This window comes from Euphorbia lathyris, chromosome 1 (genome assembly GCF_963576675.1).
Source record: "Euphorbia lathyris chromosome 1, ddEupLath1.1, whole genome shotgun sequence".
Lineage (NCBI taxonomy): Eukaryota > Viridiplantae > Streptophyta > Magnoliopsida > Malpighiales > Euphorbiaceae > Euphorbia > Euphorbia lathyris.
In genome coordinates this window covers 114,444,522-114,463,038 of record NC_088910.1, presented here as the reverse complement: position 1 = coordinate 114,463,038, position 18,517 = coordinate 114,444,522, and the positions used below count along the sequence as shown (strand labels likewise).

Genomic DNA, 18,517 nt, shown 5'->3' with positions numbered 1-18,517 from the left:
GTCATCGGCAGTTTCCAAGCTGAGTATATTTTTAGTCAGCTCAGCTTCGTGAGACAGTTGTTGTGGGCGTGTATGTCTTTGTCTTTTGATGCTAAGTTAGATTCCACTCAGCTTGATACTTTAGGCTTCTATGCTGACCTCTTCCTGTCTTACTATTTATACTTATCTTTATTTATATTTATACTCAACATTGAACAAACGGATTAGTACAATTAAAATAAAGCACTTAAATTTAATTGTCTCTTAATCATGGATGATTTTGTCAAATCAAAATCTTGTGGAAAGGTGTTTCAACATGATGGAGTACTTGAAACTCTTTTATCTCGTAGTCCCTTAGTTGAATTGTTGGAATTAGTCGAATGTGAATAGAATTTGAATGAATCCTTACATATTTTTTTTATCGTTATATAAATTTTTTCGTTGGGGTATTTTATAGTTATTTTATTGTATCTATTAAATATAAATATAAATATAATTTTTTTTTCAGTTATATTGGATTTAATTCTATTTATTAATGTTAAATGAATTTGAATGAATCCTTATCTATTTTTTTCAATATGTTATAAAAAAAAATTCTGTTATATTGGTTTTAATACTATTTATTAAACTTAAATAAAGAGAATTTTTTTCTTAAGAATGAATCCTTATTTTGTTGTTATATATTTTTTTTCGCTGGGATATTTTGTAAGTTATTTCATTATATCTATTAATAAATATAATTTTTTTAGTAATATTAGTTTTAATGCTATTTATTAAAGTTAAATGAATGAAATTTGAATGGATCCTTACATATTTTTTGTCGTTATATAATTTTTTTCCGTTGGGATATTTTGTAGGTTATTTAATTATATCTATTAAATATAAATTAGATTAGATATAATATTTTAAATTTTCATTTGTTACTATTTTGACAACTCGTCGAAAAAGTCTCTAAAACTCTGCTCATTAATTTCTCTCTGCTTACACTATTATATATTGTATAGATATAGAATCCATCACTAAAAATGACAAAGAAACTTAGAAGGGTAATCATGACAAAACATGATTTATAATTGAAATAAATTTCATTATAAGTATAATGTTTCAATACTTCTTTAGATATTTGAAAGTTGTTGAAGTCATAATCTATTGTCCCTGTTGACATGTTTGCAAGGGTCATTCCTTTCCATTCTTGCATAATATTTTTCTATATAATCTGTAATTTAAAAATATTTACTACACTTTGTGGCGATATTTTTTCAATCAAATTTCTTAGCTCTCCTCACAATTCTTTTTCTCGTGCTTTCTAACATCTTTGATAAATCCATAAATTTGAAATAAGTATGTCTTTCTTTTTAAATTTTATTTGGTTTATATAGTAGTTTAGATGTTTAAATATTGTCTTAATTATTACAATGAAAAACTAAATGTGTTATAAAAAAATCAGTTATATTGGTTGTAATGTTATTTATTAAAGTTAATTGGTGGTGAGGCTTCAATTTTAGAGACGCCACACGACGCTGTAGATCCACCAATATCATTCCAATAGCAACGTAGGTTTAGTTCGAGCTTTCGAATGAGGAAATGGAATCCACCCCAATGGGTTAGCTGCTATTCATTCTTAATATAAGATTAAGCGGTTTACAACCTTTTGTAGGATTGCTAACGCCGGCTATAAAACTCTTTCATCTTGGCGTCACAAACATCGAAAACAGCGCTAAGTTGGATGATGATCAGGAAGTCTATAGCTAATGGGCGGAATTCCTCTTATCTTATTTAGCTACTATCCCAACCCTCCCCTAGGACAAAGGAAGGCTCTTTCGTGCAATGTAACATTTCTTCTAGCGCGGTACTACAATTCCTTTAATCCCCATCTGGGAATTTGAATCTATGTAACCAAAAACTTGAAAAGCTAAACCCTAGCAAAAACGAGCACCTCTGAACCCTCCCTATCCACTCGCCCTAATGAATAAGCAGGAGAAAACCCACAATTATCCGCATCATGGCCTGCCAAAAGTAGGATCGTAAAACGAAGGCTCTCTTCAGTATCTTTTGTTACTGGTCAACCCCTGGGGTATCATGCGTCTTGGGGTTTGGAATTTATGGAGAAAGAAGACGGAGTCAGCGCTTTGCCAGATTTCATAATTCAACATATATTCTCCTTCTTGCCATCAACAAAACATGCTATCCAGACTAGCGCTTTGCCTAAATGATGGGAGAAACAATGGACTCATCTCCATATACCTAAATTCATTGACAATACCCTAATTCTTCATGACTGCTTGAAGATAAAGAAATTCCACCTTAAATCTGGGCATAACTTCGGACAGGATCCCAACTGTAATGTCAAACTCCATTTTGCAATTAGAAAAGAGGTGGATGAGCTAAGTTTCCACGTCCTTTCTTGTGAACTGTTTAAGTTGCCGAAATTATTTTTCAACCATGCTTCCTTCCTTAAATTAAAAGTGATTAATTGTAGTTTGATGCCTGTTGAGAGGGTAAATTGGGATTGTCTCAAGGATTTGCACATAAAAGAATGTATGTGGGCCAATCATGCAATTGAGAGTGTTATATCTGGCAGTCTATTGTATGAATCATTGGAAATTAACTAATCTAGTGAGTTTGACTGACTTGTTATTGCTTCCATATCTTTGAAAAGATTGGCTTTAGTAGATTTTCATTAAGAGTTTGTTGTTCTTGAAGTATTATGTCCAAACCTTGAAGAATTTCATGTTGTGTCAAGTGCATTGTTCCTTTTTATTTTGTATGATGGAGCACTTGAAACTCTTTTATCTTGTAGTCCCTTACTTGAATTTTTGGAATTAGTCAAATGTGAATGGATCCTTACATATTTTTTTATCGCTATATAAATTTTTTTCATTGGGGTATTTTGTAATTATTTTATTATATCTACTAAATATAAATATAAATATAAATATAATTTTTTTCAGTTGTGTTGGATTTAATGCTATTTATTAAAGTTAAATGAATTCGAATGGATCATTATATATTTTTTGTCAATATGTTATAAAAAAAATTCCGTTATATTGGTTTTAATGCTATTTATTAAAGTTAAATAAAGAGAATTTTTTCTTCAAAAAAAGGAAATATGAATGGATCCTTACATATTTTTTGTTGTTATATAATTTTTTTTTGGATATATTGTAAGTTATTTTTATTATATCTATTAAATATAAATATAGTTTTTTTAGTAATATTAGTGTTAATGCTATTTATTAAAGTTAAATGAATGAAATTTCAATGGATCGTTATATATTTTTTGTCGTTATATATTTTTTTGTTAGGATATTTTGTAAGTTATTTAATTATATCTATTAAATATAAATTAGATTATATATAATATTTTGAATTTTCCTTTGTTACTATTTTGACAACTCATCAAAAAAGCCTCTAAAACTCTCCTCATTAATTTTTCTCTTGCACTATTATCTATAGTATAGTATAAATTAGATTAGATATAATATTTTGAATTTTCCTTTTTTACTATTTTGACATCTCATCAAAAAAGCCTCTAAAACTCTCCTCATTAATTTCTCTCTGCTTGTATTATTATTTATAGTATAGATATAAAATCCATCACTAAAAATTAGAAAGAAATTTAGAATGGTAATCATGACAAAACATGATTTATAATTGAAATAAATTTCATTGTAAGTATAATGTTTCAATACTTTTTTAATTATTTTCTTCAATATGTCTCAAACTTTAATAAACAACTATTGTGTGAAACTTTATATCCATTTGTACAAAAAAAAATGCATAAAAATAAAAAAATTCAATCCATATGAGTTAGATAAAACCAAAAATCAGTGAACTTTCTGAATTTGGAAAAGTAATTTAACTCTAATTAAACCTAACAATTGAGTTCATATAAAGCCAAAAATTCAAATTTTAGTTAGAGTTAACAATAGAAACGATTACACTAAAAAAGAATGAAAATATACAAAATATTTATTTAATCATCTTGAAAAAAAAAGACAAATAAAAAACAAAACATAAATAATGCAGCGAGAGGTGTGGAACAACATATTTGAGAGCAAAATAACTATTACGTATTAAAAAAATCGAATAATTACATTCGAAAATATAACGATTTCTTGTAATTTTTGACAAATTTGCTTTTCCCGATTTCAGTTATCTATGCCTCTTCTATTTCCATCAGATTTCTTTAATTAGAGATATCAGCCAATTCTTGAAAAAAAATGCTATTGATATAATTTATCAATGGAAACTGTTTCTAAATAAATCTGAATCTCTTAATAAAGTAAGAATGAAATGATAAGACTATATTATTTGAAGTAATAATAAAATTATAAGATTAAGAACAAAACTAATACATAATCAAAATTAAAGGTCGAGGAAATCTTTGATTTTTGGTGGCGATTGAATATAATGCTGGAATACTATATATCATGTTTTATATATAGGTTTATTTATGACTTTTGGATTTCCTTCATTTCGTGTTTTTTCATCTTTCTATAACTCTTACTTTTTTATTACTTTAATTAATGAGCAAGTGATTGACAATAAATAATGTGTTAATATAGTACTTATGATATAGAGATAATTTTTTTTGAATCATATGATATAGAGATAATTAAAACTCATTAACTCATTCTTTTTGCCCCTACAGTGCCAACTAAGCCAAAAACCTTATAAACACTTCTTGTAAATTCTCTCTGCTTCCGCTATTATATAGTATAGATAGATATATGTATTTCTACATGTGTCACATGAGGGGATGAGGCTTTCGAGTGTACTAAACCATTCTCCTTTTATTAGTTATTACCAATTGAACCTCTATCAGAATAAAATAATTAAGGACTGTTTGATTTACATACTGTTTATGATTTGTTGTTTGAATATTTTTTATGTATAAAAGGTAAACAGTAGTTTTTTAATTAAAAATTTAAAACTTTTTTTTAATTGAAGACTTGGAGGTCAACCCAAAAGAACCAAAGCATCCTAACAAGGTTATCCACCGTTGTTGTTCTTTTATGCCTCATTTCTTCATTTTTTTAATTGTTTCTAAACTGTCTCCTTATTCTTTTTAATTTATTTCGATCAATTTCAGCCAATTTCACTAAATATTAGTCAATTTCATTTTATTGCATCAAATTGCTCTTACATGTTTTTTCTTAGTTTTTCTACTTTTTTACGATTTTCCATAAATTTTACCCAATTTTAATAAATTTCACATGATTTAAGTCAATTTTACTCAATCTCAATCAGTTTAATTAAATTCCAGTCACTTTCAACACTTTTCACATGATGTATATTGTTTTTCTTTTTTTTTTTCATCTAATTTTAATGAAGCAAAGGATCTTACTTTCAAAATTTAAAAGTTTAGTTGATCCTCCTTCGTGTTATCACATTTAGATCAATAAGTTTCATACCTAGCATAAAGTTAGTTTAGAACCTAATAAATTTGAATTCAAAGCACATTGAGAAAATACAACAATAGTACAAAGAAAAATCAATAATCATATAATTTCAATTCCAAATACTAGAAACATAAATCAGAATCAAATAACGGAAATAGAACTTAGAGTAATTTTTCATACAGTCTGATGCCACTAACTTGATAGTAAAAAAAGGGTAAATAATACGCATGCCCCTTGAAGTTTGTTTATGTTTTTATTATGACCCTTTAACTTCAAAATCTGTTTCTGGACTTTGAATTTTACTATTATAGTAAACCATTTTAACTTTGATTAAAATAACCACTCCAATCTAAGATAACTCTTTATTGTAGTTGTAGAGTTGTGGAAAAGATATTTAGATTTTTTTTATTGAATTTTTTTTGAAATAAAACACTTCTTACTTATTAGAATCGGAAGAAAGAATAAGATTGAAATAGGATGGTGGAGATGCCTACACACCACAAACAGATTGAGAATTGACCGCCTTATCTAAGAGATGAGCGACCGAATTCCCTGAACGTTTTACATAAGAGACTGAACAATTGTCTAATTCTTTTAAGATACTAACACAAGACAAAATGACCTCAACACCAAGTTGTTTACATATTTCTGAGATGCGTTCTGAGTTAACCATTGTTTCCATAAGAAACACTAACATGGGCTTGTGGACCTGCACCAGATCCTTTAGAACACTAACTGTTGGTAGGTCGCCCAGCCCACGACAATTCCAGCTATCAGCAAATTCAACTGCCGTCCTTTCACCACCTCCTCCACCAACTTTTTGACCTCTTATCAACTTCGACTCATTTAAGGAACGTTTTCTATATCTCTATCTTTTTATCTTTATTTTTTTTTGAGCCGTTTGTTTGTGCATAAATTGAGGACAATGTAAATTTTAAGTGTGGGGAGGGAGATTTGTGATTCTAACCGAGCATCAAGTGTCTAAATATTTCCAAAAGAAAAAAAGTCAAAACAAGATTTGGAACTCCATTTCTCTTTATACAATTGTCTTTCATTGATTTTTAACGTGATATGCATTTTTCAAATCGACGTTTTGATGAATGATTAAGGCAAGTAGCAAAGTAGTTTTTCTTCAAAAATTTGGGTATTTTTGCTAATTTTAACATTGGAATTGGATGAAAAATTGCAAGATTTCACTCTATTTAACATATGTGAGCTTTTGAGCCTTTTGAGCAATTCATCAGTTATTGCTCCATATTTCTTGTTGTGTGTTTAATGAAACATAACTTGTTCATTTTATAATTTACTCTTTCATGCTTCAAGACCACATAGATGATTGTGTGCTTTCAAAATGATTTGACATTTATGTGTAGTCAATTTTGAATTCTTAAATAGCCTATCCTACTCTTTTCCATTAGCTAGCCATTTTGAGCCTCTAACCTTTTTCTTTCATTAACACACCTCATTTTACCCTTTTTCCTTTCACTTTTATCTTTTTAAATTACCTCATTTTTCTTTTTTTCTTTTTTTTTTTTTTGTAGACAAGGGAAAGAAAAAAACAAAAACCAAAAAACTAACATGGGATTAGCCTAGGAAAGCTAACCCCAACCCGGTCAAATTACCTCATTTTTCAAGAATTAGTAAGTTGAATCTCTTCTCTGCAATTATCAATATTTTCAGTTCTATTAGTCAAACTATTATCATAGTTGGAGTGAAATTTTCACCACCTCCTTTCTTTTGTTGTTCTTCTTTATTAAAATTTACAAAAAAAAAAAAAAGAACAAAGTTCATCATACAAGAACTTGTTTTATTTTACGCTTCGTATATGAAATGTCAAGCATTCAAAAGTCATTTGTATATCCTCATTATGCGTATACACTTGTTATTAGTAGCTTATTTCTGAAAGCTATCTCTTAATTTTAGTTGTCTTGTTATATTAAAAAAAAAAGAAAAAAAAAGATTGAATTATCATTTTTTTAATTGCAGACTCACAATATTTACTTTCTCTTACTATTGTTATTTTCGTCCAAAATTTCATTTCCTTTCATACCCTTACCTAAGCCCCATCACAACCTTGAACAAAAGACTCGTTGATTGTTTGCATACTTTCATTCCAAGTGGTGGCGATTTCGCCCAAAATTTCCTTTCCTTGCATACTTTTATCAATTCGCATCTCACCAAGTCTTCTCAAAACTTCTAAAGAGATTCTAAGCCTCAGAAAACCAATCTCATGTTCATTGAAGGAGGTCTATGGTTACTATAAAGGTTTACTTCTCTTGTCTTAAAGTTCATTTCATCAAAGTAAATTAGGACTTGCCTTGTGGAATCCGTCCACCCGCCAGTATAGGAGTCATCTTGATTGTTGTTCGGAGTCCCATTAGATGCAAGATCTCGATCTCGATCTTATGATATAATTGGGTCGGGTTTGGGTTACGATGACTCTAATGATGATTACAAGACTTTTTAAAGGTACTTTTCAAGTGAGAAAGTGAAATTGAAGTTAAAATTTGAATTTATGAATTGAAATCAAATATTTGGAGTAGGGGTATGTGGGTCTCTGACTCTAGCAAAGGAACAAGCTTGAGAGTCGCGCTCTAAGGTGTGTATTGTCCCTATATCTTCTAATGCCATAACCAAAACTTTAGAGCCAGTTCGAATAGCTCTATCCTCTAATTTACCGCATGCAGATACTTGTCCTTCCGAAGATAATTTAGTGACATCACAAATAAGCATAAGTAAAGATTTCGAGTAATCTCCTTAGGGAGGTTGAAAACTATCAATTGCATCCAACAGACATGGTCCATGATACCAGGACAACAAACAGGTATCAGATGGAGCTGACACTAAATTTTGATTTTCCATGTGACTGAGGACTCCTTAAAGCCACATGAACAAAAAAAAATGCTGCAAGTTCCGATCTTATGAAGTTAATAAATTGTTTCAACCAAAAGTTTAAGCTAATAGTTAAAATCTAAGGATAGCGAATTCGTATTAATCTTTGACACACTCATTCACGTGAATGTCCCTTAAGCTTGCAGAGATCCATCTCACCACATGTTTTTAGTTCCACAAAATTAACGAGATTTCGAACCATTTAAATTAAAAGATTAAGCTTAGTTAAAGCTAAATAGCGTTCCACATCATCCGATTCCATTTTGTTAATTGCAACTATAATTTGGTCGAGGATCAAAACTTGTAATAAGTTGGGCAATACCATACATACATAATTGCTTTAGTCAAATCATTACAGGAATATTTGAAGCTATTATGAAGTTCTTGAGACATTTTCTGTCCTAATTTCTTTTCTTGGATAGATGTCCTAATTTATAGTTGTGCAATTTTTGTCCATGCAACACTACAACCGAAGGGACATAACTTCCAAGCGCCAACATGCACATCTCAACCTCCTACCTACTAAGATATTACACACAAATTTCCATTTTTATGTATTGCTACATGCACCAATTTTCTATAGATTGGCTAGTCCACAAGGTCTAAACCTTTATTTTGCTTTTGTGATATTTAAAATTTTTTTACTGGGCATGTGTGTGGTAATATTTGGTAATATTTATTTATTATTAATGTATTTTCATAGATGACATTTAATCCATTTGAAATAAAATAAATAAATATTTGATTTATTAGATTTTTAATGCGTGACTTGTACACGTTGAAATTATTTTAATTTTTTTCCATATGTACTTAATATGTGGATAAATAAGGAATTAATTTTTTTTCTTATTTATCTATATTAAATTAATATATAGATAAATAACTAAAACAATTGTCATGTGTATATGTCACGAGTCAAAAATTGTAAGATATAGCAAGAATTAATAAATCGGTGAACTTTTCATCCAAATGGGTTAAATGTAACTTAGGGAAATATCTCAGGACAAATGTTACTAAACAAAGCCACAAAGCGCAAATGACAGAATTTTGAATACCACACTGTCAAATGAACCTTTATGCTCATGTAGATATTATATGCTTTGGTGTAGATATGGTATGTTTTGGCATGTCTCAATATACCAATCACAATCTATTTTAAACCTCATTTTAGTGAGACATCAAGGTTTTCCATATTTATAATCCACCATAGCAGGCATTTTGAGATTACTTGCAAACAGCTCAATTTGAAGAATAAAACATAAATCATGCAAAAGTGCATATAATGGAATTATGCTATACTATCCTCAAGCAAGTCAATTAGTAAAGTCTGCTTAAACAGAGGATAGACCAAAAGTGAGGCTTCCAAAACAATGTAATTGTAATGAACTTCAAAAATATATTTATAACCTGAATCACTTCCAACTAATTTATTCAGTGTCACGTTACAAATACAACACTCAAAATATTACTAGATGCAATCATGCATGTAACTTGGTAACAACAACCTTTAAGGTATCAAATCAAGCCATATGCACAACATGTGATAAATAGCAACAGGAAAATCAAAAAAATCAAACCTAAAATCCAAGCACTAGGGCAGTTTTCATTGCTTCCTTAATGGACAAGAGTATGGGCCTCTATTTAGCAGCAGTCTTCTGGTTTGGCTTGAAGACATACTTAATAAGGGACTCCTTTATCGGTAAAAGTTCAGGGAATTCCTTATTCAATTTGGAGGCATCAAGCTCATTGTTGCTCCTTGGGGCAATTATTACTTTTGCCTGCTCCTCAAGGTTGAAGTTTTTCCATGTGAAGTTGGGGTCGATGTAATCCTTATACATCTGCAAAATTTCATTGTGACTGACAACTCCAGGGTTTGTGAAGTTCCAGATTCCAGTGAGGTTCCTCTTTGCCATCTCAATGGAGATAGGAAGCAGTTCATCTAAGATTGTCATGGAGTTCGGAATATCAACCACTTTATCATATCGAGTGATCTTTGTGATGAAGTTTCGGGGATTAGCTAAATCAGATGAAATGGGCATTCTGACGCGCAAGGTACACACATTTTCGTAGTTCTTAAGCAACTCTTCCACCTTTCAAATAGCAAATAAAAAAGATTCAAATCAGAATTATTTCAGTGAACAACACACATGAGCAAACCTCATTTTCTACTAATAACTTACAGCAAAAGGCAGTATAACAAAAGGGTAACAATAATAAACAGATAAACATAGCACAAAGCAGGCAGTTCAGACGTGTGTGAGAAAGAGAAAAATAGACAACGGGTTCACGAGTTCAATTCGTCGCTCCTCAGTTTTATCCATAAACTGCAGATAAAGTTTCCATAGTTGATTCTGAATGGCTAAGCTAATGGTGTAAAATTAACCTATTCAGGTTCCATTTGTTCCCCAAAAAAAATATTCGTAAAAAAAATACTTACAATGTTCATCAATCTCCTCAATAATACTTTTCAATCATTCAGTTAAAACATTCAGAATATTTACCACATTCTAGCCATAATATTCTAACAATTCATCCAAGTGCAATAGATTGACCCAATAACATATGCAGCACAGTGAAAATAATAAACTTAAATGTGAATACAATTATAAAAGAAGTCAATATGACTCCTATACTAATTAGGACTAATATCACGCTATATATATATATATATTGGTTTGGCCATTAGTCCATGAGAAATTTTAGTCTCTTAGTCCAGCTACATAATCAGCTGATAGTTCTAGCCTTCTATTCTCGAAAGCACGATGACTAACTTTAACATCGGAATTCCCAGGCCGGACTTCCAGAGCTTTTCTTGTTTTGCAGGTTTAGACCGGACCGAATTAAACATGCCAACAGTAAAGATACCTGAAGATGCAGGGTTGGATCTATGACTTCTTGCATTAAAAAGCAAACATCAAACAACTATGCCATTGATCTAGCACTATTCTCTTAATCAGTGCATTCGCATGCCAAACCTATCACATTATGACTAATTACATCTGAAATGCTCCATTCTATAAAAAACACAAATAAGAATATCACTATAAAACTGATTTGGCCATTAATTGTTGTAAACTCATTTGAATTATAAACGAAATAAATATGTGCTAAGATTCGAAAAAAATCAACTGGATCCATTATGGACTAACTAGATCCACAACCAAAAGCTAGATCCATCAAATCAAACGTAACACACCATATACATCAATACGCACATCCATATAAAAACTCAAAGAACACTATATAAAGAAAGAAACTAACAAGTGAAGATGTTCATTTACCATTGCTTTAGTCTTGGAGTAGAAGGATCCAATGAAATTAGGCGTATCCTCCTCCTTAAATCCGATCCCGGAACCAAGAGTGTGACCAGAATCATACTCAAAAATACAACCAGTAGCATAATTAATCAAAACCAAGCCCTTCTCCCTGCACACATCAGCCAAAGTCAGAGTTCCAACCACATTGGTCCGTATAGTCTCGACCTTATGGGATTCGCACCAATCGACGTTGGGCCTTCCGGTGACGCCAGCAGCGTTGAAAACATGAGTAGGATTAATGGCTGCGATGTCGTTTTCGAGGGAAGGACGGTTTTCAAGACGACCGGAAGCATAGGAGTAATCGATACCCTGAGCCTCGCAGAGCTTCCCCAAGATACCGCCGATCCAGCCAGTGCGGCCGTAAATGAGGAACTTGAATGGCTTGTCGGTCCCGGCGCCGTTTGATTTGAATCCCATTTTTGGGGTAGAAAAGAGATGAAGTTACGGAGAGAAGTGTGCAGAGATGAATTATGGATCTGAGGGAAATGAAATCCTTTTTGTTTATATTTGATGAAAAATGGGATCTGCCTCTGTGTTTTATATACAGAGAATAGAGAAGAAGGAAGAATTATTTATTTATTTTAATTTATTTATTTTTTACTTTTGGACAGCGGGTGGTGTGGTGTGTGTTTTCTCTCTCATTTTTCGTTTAATACAAAAACCCAATTTATTAGGAGTGGACCTCCTCATTTTCTTTTACTCTGTTTTTCAACAAAAAAAATAAAATAAAATCTCTTACAAAAAAAATAAATTCAAATGTTTGAGATAACAATCATTTGTAAGAAACAAAATTACTAATTACTTTCTAGAATAAGAAAAAGTTGAATAAATAACATGTGTTTATTTTTCTGAAGATAAAAAATACAAATTTAAAAAATTAATGTTATTATAAAATATAATTTTTATTTATCATAAATATAATTTGAGGCATCTCATTTCTAATGTTACAAAATGTGCAATTTAGATTTGGCGTTGACAATAACCAATTTGAGGCATCACTAAAATATTCAGGTACTTCGTTCTCATATTTTACTAGTTGTAAATCAATTAGATTAGATAAGTATATAAGGCAGTTTAAGAATCGTTTGAAGAATGTGAAGTGTGGTATAAGTAATCAGAGATAAAGAAGAGATGAAATGGATATTGGAGAGTTTAGAAAAAATCAAAGAGTGTATTTCGAATTATTGGGCACTTTAGAGATTTTTTGGAAGCAACGTGTTAAGGCTCATTGGTTGAAGGCATGTGATGTGAATACCAGGTATTTCCACTCTTTTGCAACCGAAAGGAAGAAGCGAAATAGAATTGAGAGATTGAGAGAGTGTGATGGTGTGTGAAAGGATTGGGAAGGGGGTTTAAGTGAAATAATGTGCAGTTATTTTCAAAAGGTGTTCGCTTCCTCTAATTCTTTCTCTGTAGATGTGCTAGATTGTATTCATCATGTTATTTCTTCATATCAAAATTAGGAGCTTATTAGTGTTGTGACAGGGGAGAAAGTAAGATTTGTTATTTTTAGTATGCATCCTGATAAAGCTATGAGGTCGGATGGATGAATCCCGCTCTTTATCAGACTTTTTGGCCTCTTATTGGGGCAAATGTGGTGAACGTTTTTAGAGATTTTTTTGTTACTAGTATTTTGCCTCAAGATTTGAACAATACAAATATTATTCTCATTCCTAAGAAGGAATATCCCGTAACAATGATGAATTTCCGACCAAGTTCTCTTTGCAATGTTTTATAAAAAAATCATTCCTAAGAATTGCCAACAGATTGAAGCCACTTTTACGTGGTATGATTTCTGACTCCCAAAGTACTTTTATTCCTAGTAGACTCATCTCATTATAGCCAATCTTTTAATTTCTTTTGAGACTACTCATCATCTGAAAAGGAAGAATCATACCAGAAATAGTATTGATGCACTTAAGATTGATATGAGTAAGACTTGTAATCGTTTAGAGTGGGGTATGTGCCAGATATGCTTTCTAAATTTTGTTTCACTACTTATTCGGTTAATTTGATCCTTACTTGCACTATGTCATTTTCCCTTTCACATGACACAAGATATATGATATACATTCGGTTTCGTGTCGTCTGATTATTTTTCGTGACAGTATATTAAAATTTTATCATCTGAAAGCTTAATTCAAAACACGCTCAATTCACATGTGGCGTTACGGTGATAGTCATATGTCATCTCAACAAAATGTGATTTTGATTGAAAAGTTACTTAACCATCAGATGACACTACGTATAAATGATTGTCATTGTTAAGTGAAAATCAAAAAGCGGCAAACAAATATTAGTTTCGTGGGGGAGCAAAAATTTCTCAAAATTTTAACGCGCCCAATCTTTTAGACGAGATATAAAAGCCAAAGTGAAAACCTAATTTCTTTGACTGTCCATTTCTATGTAATCATATGCGTTCACCAGTAAGCCCATAACTTCTCTCATTTTAAACTTTGTCCAAACCCTAAATCTTTCATGTTCTTCTTTTTCTTCTTCGTAGTTTCTTCATGTTCAAATTGTGTCTAATTTTCTCCTTTTTATGTTTCTTCTAGGGATAATACATTGGAGGAGGATGTGAAGCGGATTGTTGAAGTAGTTAAGTTTTGCAAGAAGGGAAGACTGGGAAATTAGGTATTATGGATTTTAGTTGCGCTTGAGAGGAAATTAGGTATCTGTTTCTGCATTACTTGATTCTTCTAATAATCTAATGTTTCTGTTATTGAATCTTTGTAGTCATTGCATGCTTTTCTCACTCTGCAGGAAGATCCCCCTTATACACAAATATACGGCCATTATCAAGGTATGCGTGAAACTTCTTTATGTGTTCATCTATCTAGTTTGCCTTTAATTTGTACTTAAATTTTTTTTCTATTATTTTTGTAAGATAATTGTAGAAATTGGACTTTTAATTTGTACACAATAGTTTGTGTTTGATTTTTGAGAATGCATATTTGGCTGAGATGCTGACAGCTAATAGGTTTTGCAATTTGTTAATGTCTTCCTTTAGTTCATGTCAATGTCCCTATTGAGCTTTACATAGATTATCTAGTGGGATTTATGTTTAAATTGTGGAAATGTGATCGAAACTAATACTTTAATGACTTTAGAGACTAATAAATTGTTAATCCCATTAGCGAAATAAAATAAAATATAAATATTAAAATTATGCCCTAACACTACTTCTAATAATATCATACTACTGTTACTTATTTGCATCAAAAATAAAGTTTTCTTAATGCATATCCTGATGTACACTTTTCATGAGACAAACTTTTCTTTTTAAGAAACGTTTTCTTAATAGAACTGTTTAGGAAACTTTTCCTTTTAGGAAACTTCTTTATGTTTTCATAGTGCACTGTTCACCTAGAATTTTCTAGAGTGAACCTCGGTTTCCCCCAATGCTAACATCTTAACAAAAACTAGGGGAAACATCTTGAGGGAAACCAGGGAAAACTTCCTACAGTGAACTTTAGGAGAAACCAACTTCCTAGAGTGAACTTCAAGAAAAACCAACTTTTTAGAGTGAACATCAAGAGAAACCAACTTCCTAAAATAAACCTCAGGGGAAACTTATTTTTCTAAAGGAAACCTACTTCCTAAACTGAACATCGGGGGAAACCAACTTCCTAGAGTGAATCTCAGAGGAGACTTGAGGTAAATTTAGGGGAACCAAGAAGCCTTTTAATATTTTAACTTGTATTTTGTGAGCCAATTAAAAAGTAGAAAATTAGAAGGTGTCAAAATCAATCCATCGTGGAAGTCAAAGTGGAGTAGTTACTCAAAACATGATCTGAAGGTGGAGAAAGTGACTTAGTAGAAGAAACAAAAAGTTACCACCAACGTCTATAATAGGAAGAAATCGCGATAAAAAAAGACAACTCAACGCACTCTCAATCAAAACTCTAGCAATTTCTCTCTAAACTTCAACATTTTTAGAATTTTCAGATATTTCCTTAGTCTTGATGTTCAAGTTCAAAGTTCATTCATTTTTCGAGTACAATTCTATTTTATTTGTTTTTTAATAATTTATATAAAGTCGGTATTGTTTTGATAATGGAATCCTTCAAAATTTTACAATCTCTTTATTTCTACAGTCATTTGATACTTAAAAGTCGATAAGCGTAATTTTAGTTCATATCGAGAATATTATAATTCTCTAGTACGCCCGTATTTTCCACAAAAGAGCCAAACATTTATTAACAAAATTCCAAAATAAATCTCAAAAATAGGTATTTTTAGGAAATTATTTCCAACCTGATAATAGTTGGAAAATAATTCTTTTGGAGGAGATGTTTTTAGCTGTATGATTAAAAACATCATTATTACGACGGTGGATCCGCCATAATAGTATTATTACAGCAGTAAACCCGATGTAATGATCCAAAAGATAAGCAACTCTGCTTTTATTTTTTGTAATATTACAACGGATTAACATTGTAATGTGACTGTTTTTAAGTACCAAATTAATCCTCTATAAAAAAAAATATTTTCCAACCATCACCTGAGAATAATTCTCATAAAAGCCATTTTTTTAAGATTTTTTTTTTTTTTTGAGCTGAACCATTTTTTTAAGATTTAATCCTAAATTTTCACTATTCTCAAATGTCTGTGATTAGTGATTATTATCATTGTTTCACTGATTTTGTTAGACATTTTATAATATATAGTGAGCAACATTAGTAATTTGAAGGGATTGTTAGTGATTATAAAAGGCAGTAGTCATGAGATGACTTCACTTTCGTGTAGTTTCTCCCTAACCACACATACTAATGGATTATGACTCTTTATTTAGTATTCTAATTATATGAAAATAATAATAAAAATATATATAGTGGAGAGGCATTATGCTCCCAGATTTTGACTAATCGTTTTTAGAATCTTAGACCCCAAAATTGAATCATAAAAAATATACATGTAAAAAATGCAACATAATAAAAAAATAAATACTATTGATTAAATGCAAATAAAGAATATTATAAAAGTTGCTTTGTAACTTTCCGACATGTGGTTATTGAAAAAGGAAATGTTAACTTTCCAGTATTTATTTGTTTGTAGTCCAATTATATGTCAAATGCGCGTAGACATATATTATACTAGTCTTTTGGCATGTTTCAATCACGGTTGAGATCTCAATATTATGTAGCACTAGTTCAGATCTGAATTTAAACTTATCATCCATTAAAAAAATATTATTTACCGGTTCGGGTCCAGATCAAATTTTATAGGTTTACATCTAAAACTATTCGATTCAAATCCAATTCACTATTCATTTAATCGGGTTTGCATTCACTCGGGTTTGAAAAACAAATATCGAAACTAGTCTCCTTCACTGGTATAAGAAGCTAACAAATTTGATCTCTATAATAAGCATGAGATAAGAAGAGATAAAGCCAATATTTATTTAAAGATAATTTACAACTAATAATAATATAAGTTTACAAGCACCCCCTGAAGTTGTTTGTTGAGAACATAAAGTGAGACAATCTCGAAGAATAGGAAAACATGTGTTCAAAAACGGCTTGGTTAAAATATCAGCTACCCGATCATTAGTAGAAATGTAACAAATTTAAATGAATCATGTGCAACTTGCTTCTAGTCTAAGTGATAGTTAAGTTCAATATGTTTGATGCGAGCAAGAAAAATTGGATTTGTTGTGAGATATGTAAATAACATCAACATTGTCACACCATAGATGAATTGGTGTGGGCATATGACATGGTATCAAAGCCTCTTTGACCAAGTGATCAAGGGTTCGATTCCTGACAACTCATTTGTTGATTTAATTACAAGATATGGTAATATGGGCCTATAATATGCACACTTCAAGCCCAGTTCGCATTAGCGTGCGGAGGTATGTTAGATATTAATAAGAATCACAACTATAGAAGTTCAACGGCATTGGCCCCAATCACTGTTTGAGTAACAATGAATCGTTTGGATCAGACTTCTAGTGTTCATTTGTTGAACGGTGCATAGATTGATAGAGCTTATTGAACAGAGGCCAAGTCTGGATGATTGATAATGAGAAATTAAAGAGTGCTAATGTGTGATGATATTCATCTTCCAAGGTCAGTGAAGTACCAAGTTCTTTAGATAGATTGGGGAGCTTGCCAATAGAGTGAGACATGGTTTATAGGTGAGCACATCACTAGTTTTAAAAGATCATAGACACACCTGGCTTCTAACAACTTATCAGTGTTAGTGTGTTGAATAAAAAGAACAATATGTCTGAGAAATTATTTGAGATGAGTAAACCATTCCCGAGGTGTCCGTTTAAACCCATAAAGGTATTTTTGTAATAGACAAATATGACTTGGACGATCTGGATCCACAAGTCCCTAGGGTTGTTTTATGTAGATGGTCTCATTTAGATTTTCATGAAGAAACGCATTAGAGATATCTAATTGATTAATGTACCAGTTATGGGGTGAGTATGGTCCGGTTCGGTCTAAAAACCAAACCGACCCAATTTGGACCAAACCAAATTACATGTATTTTTTAAAACCGAACCAAACCAAATTGGCTCTGTTTGGGAATTAGCTGTTAGCTGATTACATTAGCTGATTTGATTAGCTGTTTGTGTAGACATGTTTGGTAAAAATTAGTTGATTGATAATAGCGGTTTGTGCAAAAAGACGAATAAGGGCATTAATTTTGGCGCAGGAGAAGAGGGAGTCTATCTATTAGGGTTAAAGAAGTCCATTAATTTTAATATTGCAAAACGCTAATTGAAAAATCTCCTTTTAAGAGCTTTTTCTAAATTAGCGTTTTCATCCCAAAACTCTCTCTCAAACATCTCTCCACCAAACACTCCAATTAGCGGTTTTAGTGGTCAAACCTCTAAAGTTTGTCAAAACCGCTCTTTTTATCCCAAAACGCTCTTTACCAAACAGAACCATTATATTCTGATTTGGTCTGAAC

General features: G+C 31.2%; 1 protein-coding gene across 1 annotated transcript; it reads right to left on the bottom strand.

Annotated features, from left to right (window-relative positions):
• Positions 1-9,649: 9,649 nt before the first annotated feature.
• LOC136210699 (bifunctional dTDP-4-dehydrorhamnose 3,5-epimerase/dTDP-4-dehydrorhamnose reductase) lies at positions 9,650-12,145 on the bottom strand. Its single transcript, XM_066002073.1, has 2 exons — positions 11,558-12,145; positions 9,650-10,366 (listed from the first exon to the last, which is right to left on the bottom strand). The coding sequence occupies exons 1-2, from the start codon at positions 12,008-12,010 to the stop codon at positions 9,914-9,916; spliced, it is 906 nt and encodes a 301-aa protein (XP_065858145.1). The 5' UTR covers positions 12,011-12,145; the 3' UTR covers positions 9,650-9,913.
• Positions 12,146-18,517: the final 6,372 nt, after the last annotated feature.